Below are 19,361 nucleotides of genomic sequence, written 5' to 3' on the forward strand. Positions count from 1 at the left end.
GAGACATGTTTCCTTTTTTTTTTTTCTCTCTTTAGCTACGCACAGGGAAACTTTCACAAAGCAGGAGAAAATGATGAGATTGGCTATTTGGGGAAAAGGGAATTCCAAGAACTAAAGAAAAAATCTGCAAGGCCAAAATTTCTTTCCCACCCGCTCCCTCTTCCCCGGAAGAAGGCAGGGTGGGGAAGGAGACCCCTCACCTTAAGGACAACTACCGATGACCCTCTGCCCTCTGCATGAAACCGGGGAGGGCGATGAACTGGGTGGGCGTCACCACGGGCTCCTCAAGCCCCTTCCCCGGGCTCTGCCCGCCCCCGCCTGCCCGCCTTGTCCGGCCCCAGCTCACCGGTACCAGGCGAGGCCCTTGTCGTAGCTGCGGTCGAAGAAGTGGGGCTCGGCGCCCACGGCGCGCACGTCGGGGTGCACACGCAGGAACTCGAGCAGCGCCCGCGTGCCGCCCTTCTTCACGCCGATGATGATGGCCTGCGGCAGCTGCTTGCTGCCTTCGTCCAGCAGCAGGGCCAAGGTCCCCGGCGGCGTCTCGGCCACGCTGCTCCCGGCCCCGGAGCCGCCGGGACTCCCCGCCAGGCCAGGGGGCTCCTCTTCCCAGGCCGCCACCTCGCCGTCTTCCCGCGGCGCGGGCGGCCGGCGCCTCGGCCACGGCTGCACTTGCAGGAGGCGCTTCCCTCGCGCGGCCCCGGGCCACGCCGCCGGCTCCCCCGGGCCTCCCGCCGGGACACCGCGACCCGAGGCCCCCGCCTCCTTGCCACCGCCCGACCGCCCCACGACGGGGCCCGACAGGGTCTGGCAGCGCTCGGCCAGGCAGTAGAAGACGTAGAGGGACGTGAGCAGGGAGCAGAGCATCAGCAAGAACTTCCGGAAGATGCTGCGGGACAGCGGCTCGGCCGAGGTGGGGTGGGCGCCGGCCGGGGCCGGAGGGGCCATCCTAGCCGGAGGCGACGTCGGGCAGCGCGCGGGCCATGCTAGGCCGGGACTCCGCCAGGTGCCGTGGCATCCTCCGGGGGGGCCTGAGCGCTGGACGGAGACCACATCGCCCTGCGCCCCTGCGGCCGTGCGAGCTGCCCGGGCGGCGGCAGCCGAGGCTCCTCGGGGAGACGGAGCCCCCGGAGCCCCGCGCGGGATCCCAACCTCCGGTCGAGGGAGCGGGAAGGGGGACGTGGTGCCGTGCTTAAGAAACCATCGTCTGAGACTCGCCCAAGTCCTGAGCCCGAGGCCGCGCTCGGCGCCCCCGGTCCCCGAGAGTCGCCGGAATGGGGGTGTCGGCGGCGGTGGCGAAGGCGTGCGTCTCAGCCCCGGGCCGGAACGGCCTCTCGGCGCGAGTCCTAGCTCAGCGATCGTGCATCCCTCGCTCGGTCCCGGTGAGGGGACGTGCGGCTCCGGGGCCGCTGAGCTCCGTGCGCTGCAGACCGCGGCGGGGACAGTGCCTCCCAGCCGCCGCTTCCTCGGTCCCCGGCCCGCCTGGGCGCGCGCTCTCGGCCCCGGCGCGAGGTCCCCCGAGTCCCTCTACCCGAGCGGGAGCCAGAGGGTCCGCGCCGAGCCGTCCGACCCTCTTGGTGCGCTCCCGGCCGCTCCGGACTGCGCGGGACCTGTCAGCAGCCGTGGCCACTGCGCTCGCCGCCTCCCGGGCCGTCGCTGCCGCCACACGTGGGGCTCCGAGGGCAGCAAACTTGGCGGTGACGTCAACGGCCAGGGCCGGACCAGCCCCCGGACGAGCGCAGCTTGGCGGGAGGGTGCGACGGAGAAAAGGTGGCGCGGACCCCGAGGCGGCCGCCCAATGACATCGGAGAGGGCGGGGGCGACAGGGGCGACGCCCCTTCCCCACTCCGCCCACCCCAGCCGGCGGCCTCGCCCCCCCTCGGAGCGCTGCCGGGTCTGCGGCGGCTCCCGGGGCGTCTGACTGACAGCCAGGGCGGCTGGATCCCCAGGGGCCTGACTTCCACCCAGCCAGCCGCTCGCTGGATCAGGGGTTCCCAAACCTCTGCGACGCCGCTCAGCCCTTCGCAGCCCTGACCCCTCCGAGGGCCCTGGTTCCCTCCCTCCGGAGTCACGACATCCTTCCCCCGCTCCGCCCCGCCCCTCGCCACCTCCGCGAACCTTTAGAAGTTTTGTTGGCGGAGGTTCCCGGGACCGAGCCGCGCGCCACGCCCCCATTTGTCCTGGGCGAACTGAATTCCTCCGCTGCGGCTTCGCCTTCCACCTACTCTGCTGTCCACTGCCGGCTCCGGAGCAAAGCCTTTTCTTCCCGCAGCAGTTTTTGGTGTTTTTTGTTTTTTCATTTGATTTTTTCCTTTGTATTCGTTTAGGATGATCAGAGTTCCCCAGGAACTGGAAAGGAGCAACCTCTTAGGAAATGAGCCAATAAATAAGGGGAGAAATTAAGATTTAAAAAATTATATCAGCTACAATTCCAAATCCATATGCCCAGTTTTTAAGGGATTTTTTTAGTGTTGCTTGCACTAGTGTGTGTGCGCGCGCGCGCGCTCGCCTCGCTAAAGGAGTTATATGTCCTTTCCTAAACGGTTTCCTCTTTCTCTTGCCTCCCCTGACCCTATATCCTCTCCCTGCGCTCCTCGGAGAGCAGGTCAGGAAGGGATACAAATCGCCTTGCTGTTTAATGGAGGGAGGTGGCCCGTGGAACCTGCATGGGGTGGTTTTTAATTCCAGTCCGATTTGTTCCTGATTTCTTGGCTTCCTCGTCTCGGCAGGACGCCCCGCAATGTGGGCGGTAGCCTGACCTCCTCATACCCACCCTTGCAAGCTGTGCAGGCTGCTTTCGGGGCGCGCTGCGGGTGCTGACCAGGGCTGGCAGCGGCAGCAGAGCTAGGGTTGCAGGAAACTCACAGGGGAAACTTCTGCTTCCTGTGCTCTATCTGACGTGGAATTTAAGTCCTTTTTAACCTTCCAAAGGGGACCTGGTGGTTCCGACTCGGTGCCTGGGTGGAATCGCTGTGTTTGTGCCGGTTGGATAAATACTCAGGACTGGACGTGGTTTTCTGTTTATGAAGTGCCAGTCCCAACCTATTCTGTAAACTAGTGATGAGCTTGTTAGGTTCCACTGCCGTAAAGCAATGGGCTTTTACAAGGATGAACAGTAAGTCCTGCCAAGCTTTAACGCCTCTTTGTGTCCTAAAATTGGACACCAACAATCTAGTTGAGGTTTAATACTAACTTGAGCTTTAATATATTCTAGTTTGTCTCTTGGGATTTCAGTCTGACTTGCAAAAGTAAGACCAAAAAAAAAAAAAAAAAAAAAGAAAAGAAAGGCAGTTTTAAAGTTATTCTGAAAGTATATGCAATCCCATAAATGTTTACAAACAAAACATGCTTGGGTTTTCCCATCTGGAAAATGGTGGTCGCCAAGTTCCCTTCTAGCTCTAACATGGTAGGATACCATGCGTTTTGCTTTTACATTCCCAGCACAGGTACTTCCTTTATGTGGGTATTAAACACCCACCCTATGTAGGAGACAGGGTTCTAAGGACCACTCACACCACATCTAGCTCTAGGGCAGCTCTGTACATTAGAAATAAAATATAAGCCATGAACACAAGCCTCACAGGTCATTTAAAATGTCTAGCAGCCACCTTAAAAATGGTAAAAAGAAGCAGGTGAAATTAATTTTACTAAGATAGCCAACATACCTAAAAATGTGATTTTACCATGTAGTCAATGTAAAAATTACCGAGGTCATTTATGTTCTTTCTTTTCATACCAAGTCTTCAAAATCCAGTATGTGTTTTACACTTTCAGCACTGCTTTATAGGGACGAGCCACACGCCAAACGTTCAGTCACCACGAGAGCTAGTGGCTCCCATGCTGGACGGCACAAATGAGGATGTTGTTCTTGGTGAGAGGAGTGTCTGGTGTCGATGTGCATGGATTCGTGAATGGTTCTCCTCAAAGAATTTTGGGTGCTTCACGGGACCTTTCATACCGCCACCCTTCCCCCAGAACACTGACCCATCTCGGGAACAACGCTATGGCGCTCCACTGCCCCACTCCTTGTTTTAGGAGCTTATGATCTTAGTGAGAGAAAACGTACACACACTCTTTAGAATGCAAAATCGCATCGTGTTCAGCTGAACACAGGTGTGCTGCCCACTCACCAGATTCACATCCAGCTCCTGGATGTGCCCTGTCGCTTTCTGTCCCAAAGCACATGGTGTTTCGACCTAGAATGTACACCCTCTTCATCCCTCAGATGTCAGCTGTACACATCTTTAAGGATGCCTTCCCTCTGCATCCCCTGTCCCTGGTTTGATCACGTCTCCTGGTACAGATTCTCAAAGTTCCCGGCAGTTTCCTTACAGACTTGATGAGGGTTTGCAACGTTACGGGTGTGTGGTGATGTCTGTGTTTCCCCGTTAGAGTCTGAGTACTCCAAGGAGCCGGGAACCACTCCTCAGTGGCACACCTGGAACATCTAGCATATTACTTGGTGCAAGTAGATGCCTGGTGAAGATCTGTCGATGAACTAATGAACCTAGAGGATTGGGGGCTGGGCATCCCAGTCTGAGAGAGCACCACATAGAAGCCAAGAGACGGGAGGGAGCATAGTGCAGTGTAAACCGCTTGTGTTTCAGTGTGAACCAAGTGTGGGCTGGCCTGGGGAAGGCACCGGGGGGACTAGAATTAGCACAAAAACAAGACTAGAGAAGAACGCAGGAGTCTTGATAATTAGCTAGAAATAAGGAGGGAGATTTGGTGGAGATGCTGGATTTCAACATGGGTCTTAAGGAATTGACTGGGGTGGGGGACATGATATTTTAGGTCACAAGGAATAAGCACTAAGGTGTCTGCTGCAAGACACAGACAATAAATGTTGAGTAATGCCCTGTGACCGAATCTTCATTTATACTTATTTCAGCCCTAAGGAAGTGTTTCAGTGCTCTCTCTTTTAACTTAAGAGACAAAAATGTTAGGGTCTGCGATCTTCAGACTTCAAATTCAAGTGGCTGATTTCTTGTGCTCAGTCCAGGAGTAGTGAAGGTAACATTTTAGAAAATTACTCTGCGAGCTGAGTGCTGGATTGGTTAGAAAAGCTTGGATGCAGACAACCCAGTGGAGAGTCCAGAGTTAGATGTAAGCCAAGAAATCACAAAATCCCAAACTGTAACGTTAGCAGAGGGTACAAATAGAGAAAATCTAAAATACCTTCCAAAGAAACATAAAATCTGTGATAGGGCAGATGTCGCAGTGAAAGAAAGCTCAGAAGCCGTTCCAAGTATCGCCACTGAATGGGGTCCTTCTCCAGTTGGCCTGATGTGTGTTTGCTAGTCGGTTTTTTCATCTGTCTTTGCAGTTGGGCATGCTGGTGAATGCTCTAAATTGACTTGGGGACCTGCGAGTAGGATTGGAGAAATGGAGCTGAGTAGGTAGCAGTCAAATGGCCAAGTGGGAGTTGAAGGTAGATCAAGTCACTATCAGAATTGAAGACACAGCGTTGGACACAAGACCATTCTCACCAAAGGATGAAGCAGATGTGACAAGAGGTCCCAGTGACTATTTTGATCACTATGATCCTTACTCATCTCATGTGGGGGGCAAAATGGTTTTCCCAATCTCAGGTGACATGTTGATTAATAGGTATTAATGGCTATGCTGTGAGTCATTAAGAGTTCCATTAAAATAGAAAGATCACCAAGAATTCCCAAAGTAAGTGGAATTTAAGAAGGACCTTGTAGAAGAAGGAGTAAGAGTTTTGCAGATGGAGATGAGCATGGTGGTAGTTCCAGACTGAGAAACAAAATAAACAAAATTATTACAAGACAATATTAAGAAGTGTTCTTACCACCGTTAGTGACCAATATTAGTCTTTGTAGTTTGGACAAGAAAGGATGATGAGGGAGAGAGACTAGTGATATCCCCTGAAGGCCAGACATTGTGCTGGGTGCTGGAGCTGCTCCTACTAGGTCTTACTCTGAGTGGATGCTCAAGGCTTTTCTTGCCATTTCTAATGTTGGAAGAGGCCAGAGTTTCCCCAGATATAGCCCTCATCCTGGGAAATGTTCCATAGCAAAGTATTCTGTGATCGAATAAATTTGAAAGACTACCCTCTCTTGAGCATTCCTGATAAACATTAGCATGTTACAGTCTCTGAAGTGACTTTTCAGTAAAGATACCAGTTAAATTTTGCCTAATCCAATGTTTTCCAAGGCTTTTGGACCATGGACTCCCATTACCCACGCCCTATCCAATAACATTCCTTGTTCTCAGGAACACGTATCAAGAAACGTAATCCTAAACTTTACAAAGGCTTGCTGTTGTCAGGAACTTCGCAGGACAAATGTTTTCTGAACATACAGGAGCCTCAGCTACAAACAGTGAGGGTTTGGTTTACTTTGAGACCAGGTGGGGGACGTTTCACCAAGTATCTGGATTTTTCTTTGTTCTATTATTTCTCCAGGGACCCACCTCCCCCGAGGGATAGGGCTTTAACTAAGGTCTTGACAAATGGTAATTTTCATGAATTATTGATTTAGCCAAAAATAACTGGAAAGCTTGATAATTACACAGAGATTTTCTCATGCATCTTGCTTCTGTCCTGAGTCAATTCTTTCCGATTCTGTGACATATGAAAGAAATGGGTGCAGGTTTTGAAATACACCTTATTAAGAAGTGAATTAGCATGCAAAAGGATCAAGGGACATTTTCAGTAGACTGACCACTCAGGTTCTCAAAATCTCCAGGCTACAATATAAGTTAAGCAAGAAGAAATAAGAACTGTTAGTTGAAAAGCAGGACCTATTTAAATAAATAATAGAGAGCTAAAAGTTGATTCAAGGAGGGCTATACGGTTATTTTTTATTTATTCTCAGTTTCTCTTCTGAGAGTAGAGGATGCTGAGTCCATAATTTTTTCTTTGGTTTATTATAATATTGGTATTTCTTTTATTTAAAAGATATCACATACTTTTTATGGTAGCAGATCAAAATTGAGTTAATCTTTTAGGTGAACTTTAGAAGGATGTGGGGCATAAATAATAGACCTGAAGGATAAGGGCCGTCAGAGTGAGTTTCCTTGGTCCTCCACCTCCAGAGGAGATCTTTAAACTCTCCTTATGCTATAGGAGAAGGAGGTATGAGTCAGAGGGAAAGGAGGAGAGCGACAGCCTGGTGCTTCCTATCTGCCCCCCTCCCAAGGCAGGAGCTGGAGGAGAGACATCGACCCCCTGGATGAGCCGAGGGAATCTGAGAGCAAAGGGGCCTTGTGCCTCAGTCCCCAGGCAGGACCCAGGGAAGCAGCGAGCCTCAAAGAGTTACCCCACCTCAGAGCGGCTTGACAGCAGAAGAGGAGAAGGGCTGTGGATTCCTCAGAAAGCACCAGCAACAACTCCCGAGGGGCCCCTCACAACTCCAGAGGCACGGAAGAAGAATCAATCAGCTGAGAGGGAGCAGGGTCTGGGGAAGGATGCAGGGTCTGGAGAAGCCTGGGGGTCTGGAACAAGGCATGACGCGACTGTGATAGGCGTGGGCTGGTGACCAAGGACAGGAAGGACAAAGTGCAGTCCATCAGACGCCCAGTGGATGGGTGACAATGGCCAAAACCCAGCTTCCCTATGATATCTTGGCATCTCTAAGACCAAGCAAGAGATACGGAGTGGGAGCAGAGACTGGGGGCAGGGGGAGGGAAGGGGAGGGAGGGGGAGACCTGAGGGTCCCCAGAAGGGACTGAGATTACATTTCTGTCATTGTGAAAAACAGGCGCTAAAAATGGAAATCCAGCTCCGTTTTCAGAAGCATGAGAAAGTTACTTTGTGCACACCTGATTTCCAGCTTGAGATGTTCGTGCTCATTACACTCTCTGAAGTAGGTGTAGACCCCGAGGCTTAGTTAACTCATCAGAACATATAAGGCATGCCTTGACACACCCATGCATAGCACTTCTTTCAACAAATGTTTTTATTTTCCTTTTTAGTTCTGATTATTATCTCTACACAATCATATAGCTCTTCCAGACATATTATTAAGCAACTGAGTGCGAGACTGCAAGATTCATTACTGCTGATATTTTTCTGCACATTGACTTGGTCATTTTATCCATCTGATCGCCCCTTCTCTTTAGCATTCTGCCCTTCAACTGCTGGCATAATATGAGCTGGGGCTGCAAAGATAATGCTTATCTTTACTAATTAAACACTAAAAGCCCAAGCTCACCTCTGAGCTTTTTACAGCTTAGCCTCTGACACGGCTCTCACTCTTTTAAAGGATTTGGAAGAATTCAAATCCCAGACTATATAGGAATGTGATTTTTATAGACCATTTGCCCAGGAAAAAAATAACATTTTTAGACATGGATATATATTGATTTTAAAAAATAGTTCCTTCTTTGTATATGATTAGGTCTCTTTTTTTCCTTTATAAACAGGGAAATTCAATCCAGTGTACTAAATATCTCAAGAGATTATGAATGAGACCAGGGAAAGTTACCAAGAAAGGGATATTCTGAGTACGTTTCTTACCTAAAGAATTTCTCTGTGTTGTAAGGTAACCATTCAACGTTTTCCCCCCACAATTGATGAACTAGTTTTCCTAATACCTATTCTTTCCTTGCTGACTTGAAATGACATGTTTCTCTTATATTTAGCTTGATACGTACTTGAATCTGTCCTGGGACATTTTATTTTGTTCTGTTCATCTGTTACTATCTATCATTATAGTACTATCATTATAGTACTTACTATGTACTATCACTGTGAGACTCCAAACCCTAAACTACCATTCCAAAATGTCTTGACTATTCTCACACCTTTATTTTCCTAGAAATTTAAGTTTATTAGATCAATTACCCCCCAAAATATGCTGTTTATATTTTTACTGGACTTTAATTTCATTTACTGATTTCTTGAGGGGAAATTCAGGTATATATAATATAATACAATACAATATAGTCCCTTCCAAGAACATGGTATGCCTTATTCTATATCATCACCATTATTCTGTTCTATTGAATTATATTGCATGACCACAGGAAGAATTTTTCATTGTCTTCATAAAATTCCTGCGTCTTTTGTTATGGTTATTCCTGTATGAGTTAAATGTATGATTGTTTTGTAAGTGAATCTTTCCGCAAGATATTTTTCATGATTTTTCCTTGATATATAAGCAAGTTATTACCTTTTCCACATATATTCAATAACTGGCACCCATAATGGATACTCTTACTAGTTTCAATGTTTTTCAGTTAGACAATTATTTAATCTCTAGTTGACAAAAATTTTAAATCCTCTTTCCAAAAAGTCTAACTCATTCATTTTTCTTGCCACATTGCATTGGCTAGAACTATAAAAATAATGCAAAGATGATGATAAAGGGCTTCCCTGGTGGCGCAGTGGTTGAGAATATGCCTGCCAATGCAGGGGACACGGGTTCGAGCCCTGGTCTGGGAGGATCCCACATGCCGCGGAGCAACCGGGCCCGTGAGCCACAGTTGCTGAGCCTGTGCATCTGGAGCCTGTGCTCCGCAACAAGAGAGGCCACGATAGTGAGAGGCCCGCGCACCACGATGAAGAGCGGCCCCCGCTCGCCGCAACTAGAGAAAGCCCTCGCACAGAAACGAAGACCCAGCACAGCCATAAATAAATAAATAAAATTTTTTAAAAAATGATGATAAAATATGATGTCTTTCTTCTGTTTATGCTATTTATGGAATAATTCTGTATTTGACCTTTAAGTATGACGTTTGTTCTTTTTTCCACTAAGGAGTCTTCATCTTATTAAAGGATTAGCTAACTTCATTTCTAATATAAAAATACACTTTAATTATAAATGAGATTTTGTTTAAGGCCTTTTACAGATACTGAGATACCTGTTCTTTTTGGTTTGTTTTCTGTGATGTAATATTTTATGTTACATCAATTTGTGTTAATGTTGAAGTGTACTCATATTCACCTCCTTGGTAATGCTATATTATTATTATTATTTTATTTTGCCATTGTATGTGTTTTGCTAAGATTTTACTTGGGATGCTTGTATCTATATTCATTCAAAAGGCTAAACTTTTATTGTATTCAATTTTGAGGTGTTTTTATTATGATTAAGCTGGCTTTCTGAAAGGACACGAGAAATTCTACATTTTTTCCGTGCTCTGCAAGAGTATAAATTATTTATATGAGAGTAATATAAAAATTATCCATAAAGCAATTCAGATCTGGAGCCCTAATGGGGAAGGATATTCATCAACAATTTTAAAAAATCATGGTTGTTATATTCAGATTTTCTAACATTTCTTGAGTCAGTAATTATTCCTTAAAATCATTCATGAGAATTTAGGTCAATATAGTCAAGTGAGCATGCTCATTACCTTATGGGGAGGAAAATAAAGGAAAAAGTGTAACAAGTGTAACAAGTAGACCAGAAATGTTGCAGAATGCATGAAAGCAAGAAAGAAGAATAGAGTAGATACAGGGAACCAAGTGCTATCCAACATGCTGTAGGGCAGCGGTCCCCAACCTTTTTGGCACCAGGGGCCGGTTTGGCACCAGGCACCGGTGGGGGGGGGGGAGGGGAGCGGCTGGCGGGGGGCGGTGGTTGGGAGGAGATGGTTCAGGCGGTAATGTGAGCGATGGGGAGCGGCAGATGAAGCTTCACTTGCACGGCCCAGGGGTTGGGGACCCCTGCTGTAGGAGACGCTGTCACAGAGATGAGCGTGGTCCCGTGTAGTCTCAATGCCATAGTCAACAGGTGGGTATGAAAAGTGGAGGAGTAATTCCTCAGGGTGATGAAATGGGAAGCAGTGCTCAACCTCCTCCCTCTGCCCCTCCCGCCTTGCGGTGTGGCCCCGCAGTGGGAAGCCCTCAGAGGTTCTGGTTCACAAGGGGCCAGCCCACCCAACCCAGTAACCCCATCGGTGACCAAACTACATAGAAAAGAATAGGCAGAGAAACAGAGGGTCTTACGAGACTTGCAGAATATGAATTCACTGTTTTTGTAGGCTACAAAATAGTCAAACATCAGTAATAACATTTGGTTAACCTGCTTTGAACCACCAGGAAAGATCGATACTTAATTGCATTAAAAGAAGGAACAATATCCACAGGTAATATTGCAAAAAGAAGAAGCAAAAACACTTTTCAATAAGTAAAATTAATATTGTCAGTGATGATCAAGAGACCATTGCATTCATAGAAAAGAATCAACTCGACTTCTGCCTTAAGATTGAAATTTCTTCACAGAAAATCTCTTTGCCAATACCTAAAGAAATGAGTAAAAATTAAGAAACAAGCTACCTCTCTCCCATTACAAAATGTATCAGGAAAGAAGGAAGGAAGGGAGGGAGGGAGGGAGGGAGGAAGGAAAGAATAAGAGAGGAGACCTAATTCAATTTGAGCAGAGCTGGGGATAAACTTGATTCTGCTCCTATGTCTGTTTCAATACCTAGAAACCATTCTGGTGAAGAGACATAAACCTGAGAAATTTTACTAATATTCCCAAGTCTGGAGAGATGAAAACTGAGGAGGGAGCTTTATCTTTTGACTCTTCTGATCAATAAGTAATAGAAATTACTGCTGGGGAACAGTGAAAGCATGAGATATATTGCCGGGTGGCCTCATCCAATTGCCAGAGTGAAAACACTGATGATAGAAAAGATTTTCAAGAATGAGCAAAAAAAAAAAAAAAAAAAAAAAAAAGTCTAAAAGAGTAATGTGAAAAGTATATTGGTGTTGACTTTTAGGAAGGTGAGTTGCCACCCTGTATCAAACTAGAAATGATAAATCCTTCCAGGAATTTATGCTAAAGAAATACTTGCACTTGTGCCCAAAGAGGCAGAGATGCTCAATTTCCATGTTGTTGATAACAGCAAAATTGCTAACATCCTAAATGTCCATCAACAGAGACGTGGTTAAGTAATTTAAAAGGCTACCTTCCCAAGGAACACGCTGAAGCTGTAAAATTGGATAAGGTAGATCCACATGTCAACACTAGATTTACCATCAACTCATTTGCTTAAGTGAAAAAGGAAGTTCCAGAGCAGCATGGATAATATTATCTCACATGTGGATTTTCCCATATGACACCGAAGACATAAATACACACATATGTAAATGCCTCAGTGGGGGAAAACAATGAACATTCAACTCTTGACGGTGGTTATCTTTAAGAAGAGGAGTTCAAGAGATATGGAAAAGGGGATTTCTTGGTTTTGCTGTACTTAATTGTTTGATTTCTTTCTATGACAATATGCTCGTGTTTCACTTGTATAATATTTGCTTAATAGACATAAAACATGCTAAAATCATTCTATTCAGCAGTGTTCAAATTGTGTATAGTATTCAATTATAATTTTTAAAATACTGTATCTGTTTATTTCATGATTCTAATTCTTATTTAGTACACTTGTGTTTTAGCCTCCCCTCTATTTTTTTAATTAAGCTTCCCAGAGTTATGTACGCTTATTTATTTTGTTCAAAAACAAAAAACTGAGAAGTAAAACTACCATTTTCTATTTTCTGATTCATTGATTTTTGCTTGTAAGTTTATTATTTCCTTTCTTCTTCTTTCCTTAGATGCATTTTGTTGTTCTGTTCTAGAATCTTGAGCAAGAATAGAGATCATATTTTATTTATTTTCATTTTTTGGTTGTTCAGTGATGGAAGTTTTTAGGGTTATAGATTTTATCTAAGTAGAACTTTGTCTACATCCCAAAGCTATTCTATGTGCTGTTTGTATCCAGCTAACGCTTGCTTGCTATGGGCCGGGCACTGTGTTATGAACCTCATATACAAGGTGGGAACGAACACTCCGTCTCATCTTACATGGGGGGGAGCCAAAACACCTCTGTGGGGAGTGAGCACTCCCTCATTGTTAGCCCATGTGGCCTGGGAAGCATGGACCCAGCCTGCTTTACGGGGTGGGCACAAAAGCCAGAGCCTGGCCACAGTGATTTGTTCACAACCAGGCCAACGACCCAAACCCAGTTAATTAAAACCTTTCATGAGACTTCTACTAAGTCTTAGGAAAAAAATACACTCTTTATCACGGAATCTTTAGTTACATAACAAAATGGAAACAGGTGTCTTTGCCTCCTTGAGGATAGAGTTTGCCTGAGATTGAAAACAAACACAAGGGTGTGAAACTGTACTGTCTAAGAGCAGGGGAGTGAATTTATCCAGAAATGTAGCACAGTAGCCCACTTGGCACTTGCGGCCACGAACTTAAAGTACAACAAATCAGCACAGCTGTATTTTCTTGAGTCGTGTGCAGTCTGTTGCCTGGGTCCAGGCTGAAATACATCAAGATTAGGGACAAACCAAGGTGGAGTTTGTCAAACAAATACTCTGAAGTCAAAGAAGAAAAAGGAAGTTAAGGGAGGGATTGTATGAAAACCACAGAACCTAAGCTGAGTGGGAGAAAAGGGAAGGTGTGAGTGTGTATCAAACAGTGAGAAATGGTAACACCAGTGGATCTGAGGTGAGTGACTAGAGAAATAAGATGTGATGTTACAAGGCTTTTGGAGATAGTGCAATTATTGGTCATGATAAGACCTAAGGCAGTACCTTTAAAACTGTTTTTGACCTTGTGGCTCATATGATCATAGAGGCTGGCAAGTCCAAAATACTAGCTTTATGCTAGATGCTTTATCTGTATCAAGTCTAAACCTTACAGCTCTCCTACAGGATCTTAGATGCTGGGCCAGGCTCAGAAAGCGGAACAGGTGTCAGCAGGGATGCGTGGCAGATCTGCCTGGCTGTGATCTTTCCACTCTACTGCACTTGCAGTGATCTGGGGGCCAACGGTGTGCCCCAGAAGGCTTCTTAGCAAATGTTCTCTATCAATTTGGCCCACACACATGACTTCACAGGATAGCAAGCATTTGCCACCAGCCCTGCTGGTCCTTTTGTAGAACTAACCTTGCCAGGTGTACCTCTAGCATCCTTGGATCAAGTACCAATTATAACTGAAGTGCAATGTCATTAGTCACACAATTTTGAGCAGCTGCAGTTTAACTTCATTAAATTTACATCACCAAACTGACATAATGAAGGATTGCTGACAGAAGGAAAATAGGTATAAATCATACCTTCATGTACATTTGAATCATGGTGGAGTCATATCTAATACTCAACCACTAAGTGTAGACACTCTTAGTTCAGTAAAATTTATCATTAAAAAATCCTTGGAATTTATACACAGATGAATTTCTGATCATATACCCGTTATAGAAATAAACTGGGATACATCAGATCAAACCTAACATCCCCATTTTACAGACGAGGGACTGAGGGGTTATATGAAAGAGTAACTAACATTTATATTGTGCTGAGTTCTGGAGTTGAAATATCTGGGTTTAACCCTGACTCCACCATCTGTCAGCTGCCTGATCTTGGACAAGTTACCTAATCTCTCCTGGCTTCAGTTTCCTTTTCTGTGCCATGAAGATAACAGTAATGTGATTGTCTATCATAATTGAGTTGATGTGAGCAATAAATGAGTTAATACATATAAAAGGCTTTATAGAGTGCCTGACTCATAGAAAGTGCTCAAAAATGGTAAGTATGTAATTGCTATTATTCCCTTTTACTTACTTTTAGACATGACAATGGGAACATCTTGCAGTCAAACTTGTGGGATGGGTGCTTTATATCTTGTTTTCGAGGGTATCTCCACAGCAGGAATAAAGGACTTTAAAACATGTAATTCTCTTTGAGGAAACAGTGGTTTCTTACTGGAGAAAACTGGAAGATTGTGAGCTCCATGACAGTGAAAATAAATCTGCCTTGAACACATTTCCCCAGCACATGGTGGGTGTTCAGTAGGTCTTTTCCAACTGATACACTAACTGACCATCTAGTTAGAACAGAAGGCAGGCACTCGAAAAGCTCATTAACAGTAAAAGGAAGAAAATAAGTGCCCATCAAAGAAATAGAATTCGGCCAAAGGAATGCCAAAATGGAATTTATAATGTTCATGGATCTAATGAAAATGTATAATCGAAATGATATTTAATGATACAAACGATAAGCAGTCAAATGCAAATTGTGCAATAAAGATCACGCAGGATTAGGGTATCTGTTGCCAAGGTGCCAGCCTGGTGGGCCTAAGGGGGCGACGTTATTGGCATCCTCTCCCCCCCTTTTCTGGGGGTCGAGAAGTCGGGGCTCAGCTACCCAGAGATGGAGGGCTGTCGTAATGTGCTCGGCCTATTGGGCAACGACGAGATCGTGGCCCTGTGCGACACCATCACCAACCGCCTGGTGCAGCCTGATGGCCACCAAGATGCCATTCGCGCAATGTCAGTGTACAAAGTGCAGAAGAACTTCGGAGGCGTAAAAAAGTCCACCGAGAAATCATATTTAAGTATTTGGCAGCACAGGGGGTTATTATAACTCCAGCTACTGAAAAACACAATCTTATTCAGCATGCTAAGGATTACTGGAAAAAGCAGTCACAACTGAAACTGAAGGAAATGCTAGAGCCAGTTAAGACAGAGGACATTAGACTCTTTGAACAGCAGGAGAAAGAAGATAAAAAAGCTGAAAAGTTTGATTTTCGTCGATTAGGTGAAGAATTCTGTCACTGGTTCTTTGAACTTCTTAATTCTCAGAATGCTATTCTGGGACCACCTCAAGAAGAATGGGGGCCACAGCACTTCTGGCATGATGTCAAGCTTAGGTTCTATTACAACACATCTGAAACAAAATGTGATAGACTACCATGGAGCAGAAATTGTGAGCCTTCGTCTGCTGTCACTAGTGAATGAAGAATATCTTTTTCTCAGTCCCACACTAAATTCCCCTGGACTGAAACGCGCTTCTTCTCCCCATGGTCTCATTATGGTTGGAGTTTGCTGGGACCGTCCACCGAGGGAACACCTGTTTGGGCATTTTTGAACAGATTTTTGGACTCATCCACTGCCCTTTTGGGGAGAATACTTGGAAAATCAAATTTATCAACCTGAGAATTATTGGAGAGTTCCCTTGCTCCTGGGACATTAATGAAACCAGCTATTACACTTGAACCAAGTGATCTAGAAGCCTTTTATAATGTAAACACTTTATGTGGTCCAGTGAAGTACGACTCAATGTAAGGCAGGCACTGGATAGTGGGACTGGAGACCAAACTTTATCTAGTGGAAAGGAGGCACTGTTGAACAAAAGAGAATTAATTTTACCTAGCCCTTGAAGCATTGAGTACTGTATGTCGGTCTGAAAAATCTTGCATACAGAAATTCTTCCAAATACTACATCAGTAATGTTTAAATGATTTCAGATTCGGGGATTGACGTATTTTAGCTGAAATGTCTTTCTTGACTACAGGCTAACATATTATGTGAACACTTGCCTCCTTCTACTTGAGTTGCAGCAAATGTTCTGAAAGCTTCATGCAATTCATCAAATAAATCCCACTTTAAATGTTGTAAAAAAAAAAAAAAAGACCACGCAGGATTAGAAATTCAGAGAAGAAGTTGCTCACTGAAGGCTGGAAGAATCAGAAGCCTGAGGAGAAGATTCCTTTTTTTAACGCTTAGAGTTTGGGTAGGTGGAAGGAAAGGAGAGGACTTCCAGGCAAGGGGAACGGCATGAGTAACAGCATCGAGGTGGCGATAAACGTGGGCAGAGACGATGAAATGAACCGGGAAGAAATGACGACTCTTTTTAAAGGTTCGGCGCGTGGTATCTCGGCCGAGCTGCCCACAGTGGCCGGTGCAGTTTGCGACACCGTTTTTTGAGCGCTTCCTTGCGTTCAGGAAAGAGGAGCCTCGTTATCTATATATAGATGCTTGGGGTCACCTCAGGTGCCTCATCAGAGCCTCTAATTTGGAAGAGCCCAGTAGCCCTCCGAGAAATGACTGGACCTCACCCATAGGTAGGGCTATTTACAAATACGTTTGAGAATTTTGGAAAGGGTGTGCGTGTGCATGTGTGTGTGTTATCTAGTTTACAGGTATGGAAAAGAGGGCGGTTAGTGACAGAAGGAACGACAACTCGGGGACAGGGCAGTCACGAGGTGGTGGCCCTGACATCAGTGTCACGTTGTGATCAAATTAGCCCCTTCTCAGGGTCTCTCTGGGTGGCAAAACTAAAAAGAGCTGTTTCACCAGGATCCCCAGCTGCTCTCCTGGAGCTGAGCAGAATCTGAAGGGACTTAATCACCCAGTGTCCCTGTGCCCGTCCTCCTACACAGGGAGCCACCGACAGGAGAGAGAACCGAGTACCAGCTACCAGGAGACAAGTAGCCAAGGACTCCAGGTAATGGCAGTAAAGTGAAACAAGCATGCCAAGGTGTTAAAGGTCAAAGGTGGTCCCCAAAACACCTGAACGGCAAAGGTGGAGAGCATCACCAGAGAAGGGGCAGAAGGCATGCAGCTCAGGTTATATGTGACCCCTGCTCACACCAAAACTGTCACAAACACACTCTTTCGGGCGATGTGACCCAGAGTTTTCTGCTGGCCAGACTCACCTGGGACCCTTGTTAGGTGTGCTAGAACCCCTGCCTGCCCTCACTACTGAATAAGGATCTCTAGTGGAGGGCCCAGAAAGTTCTTTGAATAACAAGCATTTACCCCGAGGGAAGGGTTATTCGCACCACTGAGGAAGTCTGGACAACCCTAACTTCAGAGAATTCTTGAAAGGTGCAAACGTGGAAGGCGGCAGTCTGGTCACTTACCACATAGAGGTTATTGACACGGCAGAACTGTTAAAGTGAGTGATGCTAGCTGGTGGCACGGAGAGGACATTTGGGTGACAGTTGTAAACAATTTCGAGTTGGCATGCTTTGCCGATGTCAGCCTGTGTCTGTGGCATGCATTAAATAGGTCACAAATCCTGGGCAAGAGGGACAGTCCGCCATCAGCAAATGTATCATAAGTCTTCCTCCGTAAGAATTTTCCTGATGACAGTGTAGGAAACAAATCTAGATATTCCACTGAATTAATGCTGTCATTAACAGATTTACAATGCAATCAATAATATAGGCACTTTAGTCAAATGAACCACATAGGAATAACAGTATTAAATGCCTGACAGCTTTAGAAGTTATTTATCTGTCCCTCGCTCTATAAATCCATATGTATTTTTCAATCAATAGAGAAAAAAGGAAATGCATATAGAAATACAGATATATTCCTTTGAACAACTACCAGCTTCCCCTTAAACTTATCTCAATTTTCAAACGGCATGCTAACTATAAAATAAAGTGTGCCATAAGTTTGTCAAGCACATCTTTAGGAGCTGGAATAAAGTTTCCATGCCCCAGAAGATAAAGCTTTTGCACAAGACAGAGAGAAAAAGACTCATGGGAGCTTAGTGGGGAGAACCTTCTATGCCTTTCTGCCTTTGCATCCTATAAATATTGTCTACTTTGCAAGTTGGAGGTATCCCACCACTTTAATATTAATTTGCATTTCCTGTCTTATATTGATTTGGCTGGAGTTTGCATAAGCTGCGGCGCTTTGCCCACCAAGAGAGAAAGTCATTCAAGTAAACTTTCCTTTCTTTCTGGAATTCACCCCAGTCCCCTCCTTTTCTCTCTCCCCCTTCACCTTCACCCCTCTCTCAGCCCAGCTCTGCCCTTCCCTTTTAAAAAAGTTGCATTAGTTCTTTACAAGTGAGCAAGAACAGAACCAAATGTTTCACATCTGCTCTCCGAGTTCACGGATTAGCATGAGAATGAGTGGCCAGTGTTTCAATGATGCACAGTCCAGTGGATGAGAATGGGGGCTCAAGCCCGCTATCAGAGGGCTCTCTGGCTCCTGCCAGATGTCCTAGGCCCAGGACACAAAAGCAGTGAACCCAGGGCTTTAACAAATCACCTTTCTCTGGGGCTAATCACTCAAGAAAAGGTTTTGTTGTGGGTTTGGAGAGGGTCAGGTTGGGCTTTCTCCAGTGATCTGTAGCTTCGCCCAGCCCCTCCAAGCCTTCACCCGGGGGCTTTCTAAAGAGACCTCTTATTTCTCTCCCCCAAATGCAGGGCTCTGAGGGCAAAAGCTGCATGCCAGGGTCTCCCGAAGGCTCAAGGGCTGCAGGGGGCTCATTAATCAACGGTGGCAATGTCGCTGGTCTGGCACTCACTCTCTCTGTCTGCACAATAAAGACTTTAGCAAGAATAAAATGGCTCAATGGGCACGTACAAGGTCAGGCCTAGTGGCAAGATGGTTCCGGTGTGATCACAGTCGGAGGAATCCTGCACTTCCTGGAGGGAAGGCCCATAAACTGGAAAGCGGTGGTTCTCAAAGTGTGGTCCCTGGGCCAGCATCATCAACATCACCCGGGAACTTGCCGGGAGTGCAGATTCTCCGCTCTACCCTGACGTCCTGAGCAGGAACTCTGGGGTGGGTTCAGTAATGTGTTTCTAACACACCTGCCAGGGGACTGTCATCTCTAGAAAGTCTCCTTAGTTCCA

At 45.9% G+C, this 19,361-nt stretch overlaps 1 protein-coding gene and 1 pseudogene across 3 annotated transcripts in view; one reads left to right on the forward strand and one right to left on the reverse strand.

The window, feature by feature from the left end:
• The window catches only part of LOC309650258 (heparan sulfate glucosamine 3-O-sulfotransferase 3A1), a 442,514-nt gene that overhangs the window by 95,781 nt on the left and 327,372 nt on the right, over window positions 1-19,361 (reverse strand). Inside the window, exon 1 of one of the 2 annotated variants that reach the window (XM_082441449.1) lies at window positions 347-1,590. The exons of the other annotated variant lie outside the window; for it this stretch is intronic. Coding sequence (XP_082297575.1) covers window positions 347-945 — 599 coding nt within the window. The 5' untranslated portion in view covers window positions 946-1,590. Of the gene's footprint in view, window positions 1-346; window positions 1,591-19,361 lie in introns of those variants that run through there. 2 annotated transcript variants of the gene reach the window in all.
• LOC309650263 (uncharacterized protein C3orf38 homolog pseudogene) lies at window positions 13,546-16,052 on the forward strand (annotated as a pseudogene). Its single transcript has one exon. The product of its transcript is annotated as an uncharacterized protein C3orf38 homolog pseudogene (transcript).

Source organism: Balaenoptera physalus (assembly GCF_965194825.1).
Source record: "Balaenoptera physalus genome assembly, chromosome: 20".
Classification (NCBI taxonomy): Eukaryota; Metazoa; Chordata; class Mammalia; order Artiodactyla; family Balaenopteridae; genus Balaenoptera; species Balaenoptera physalus.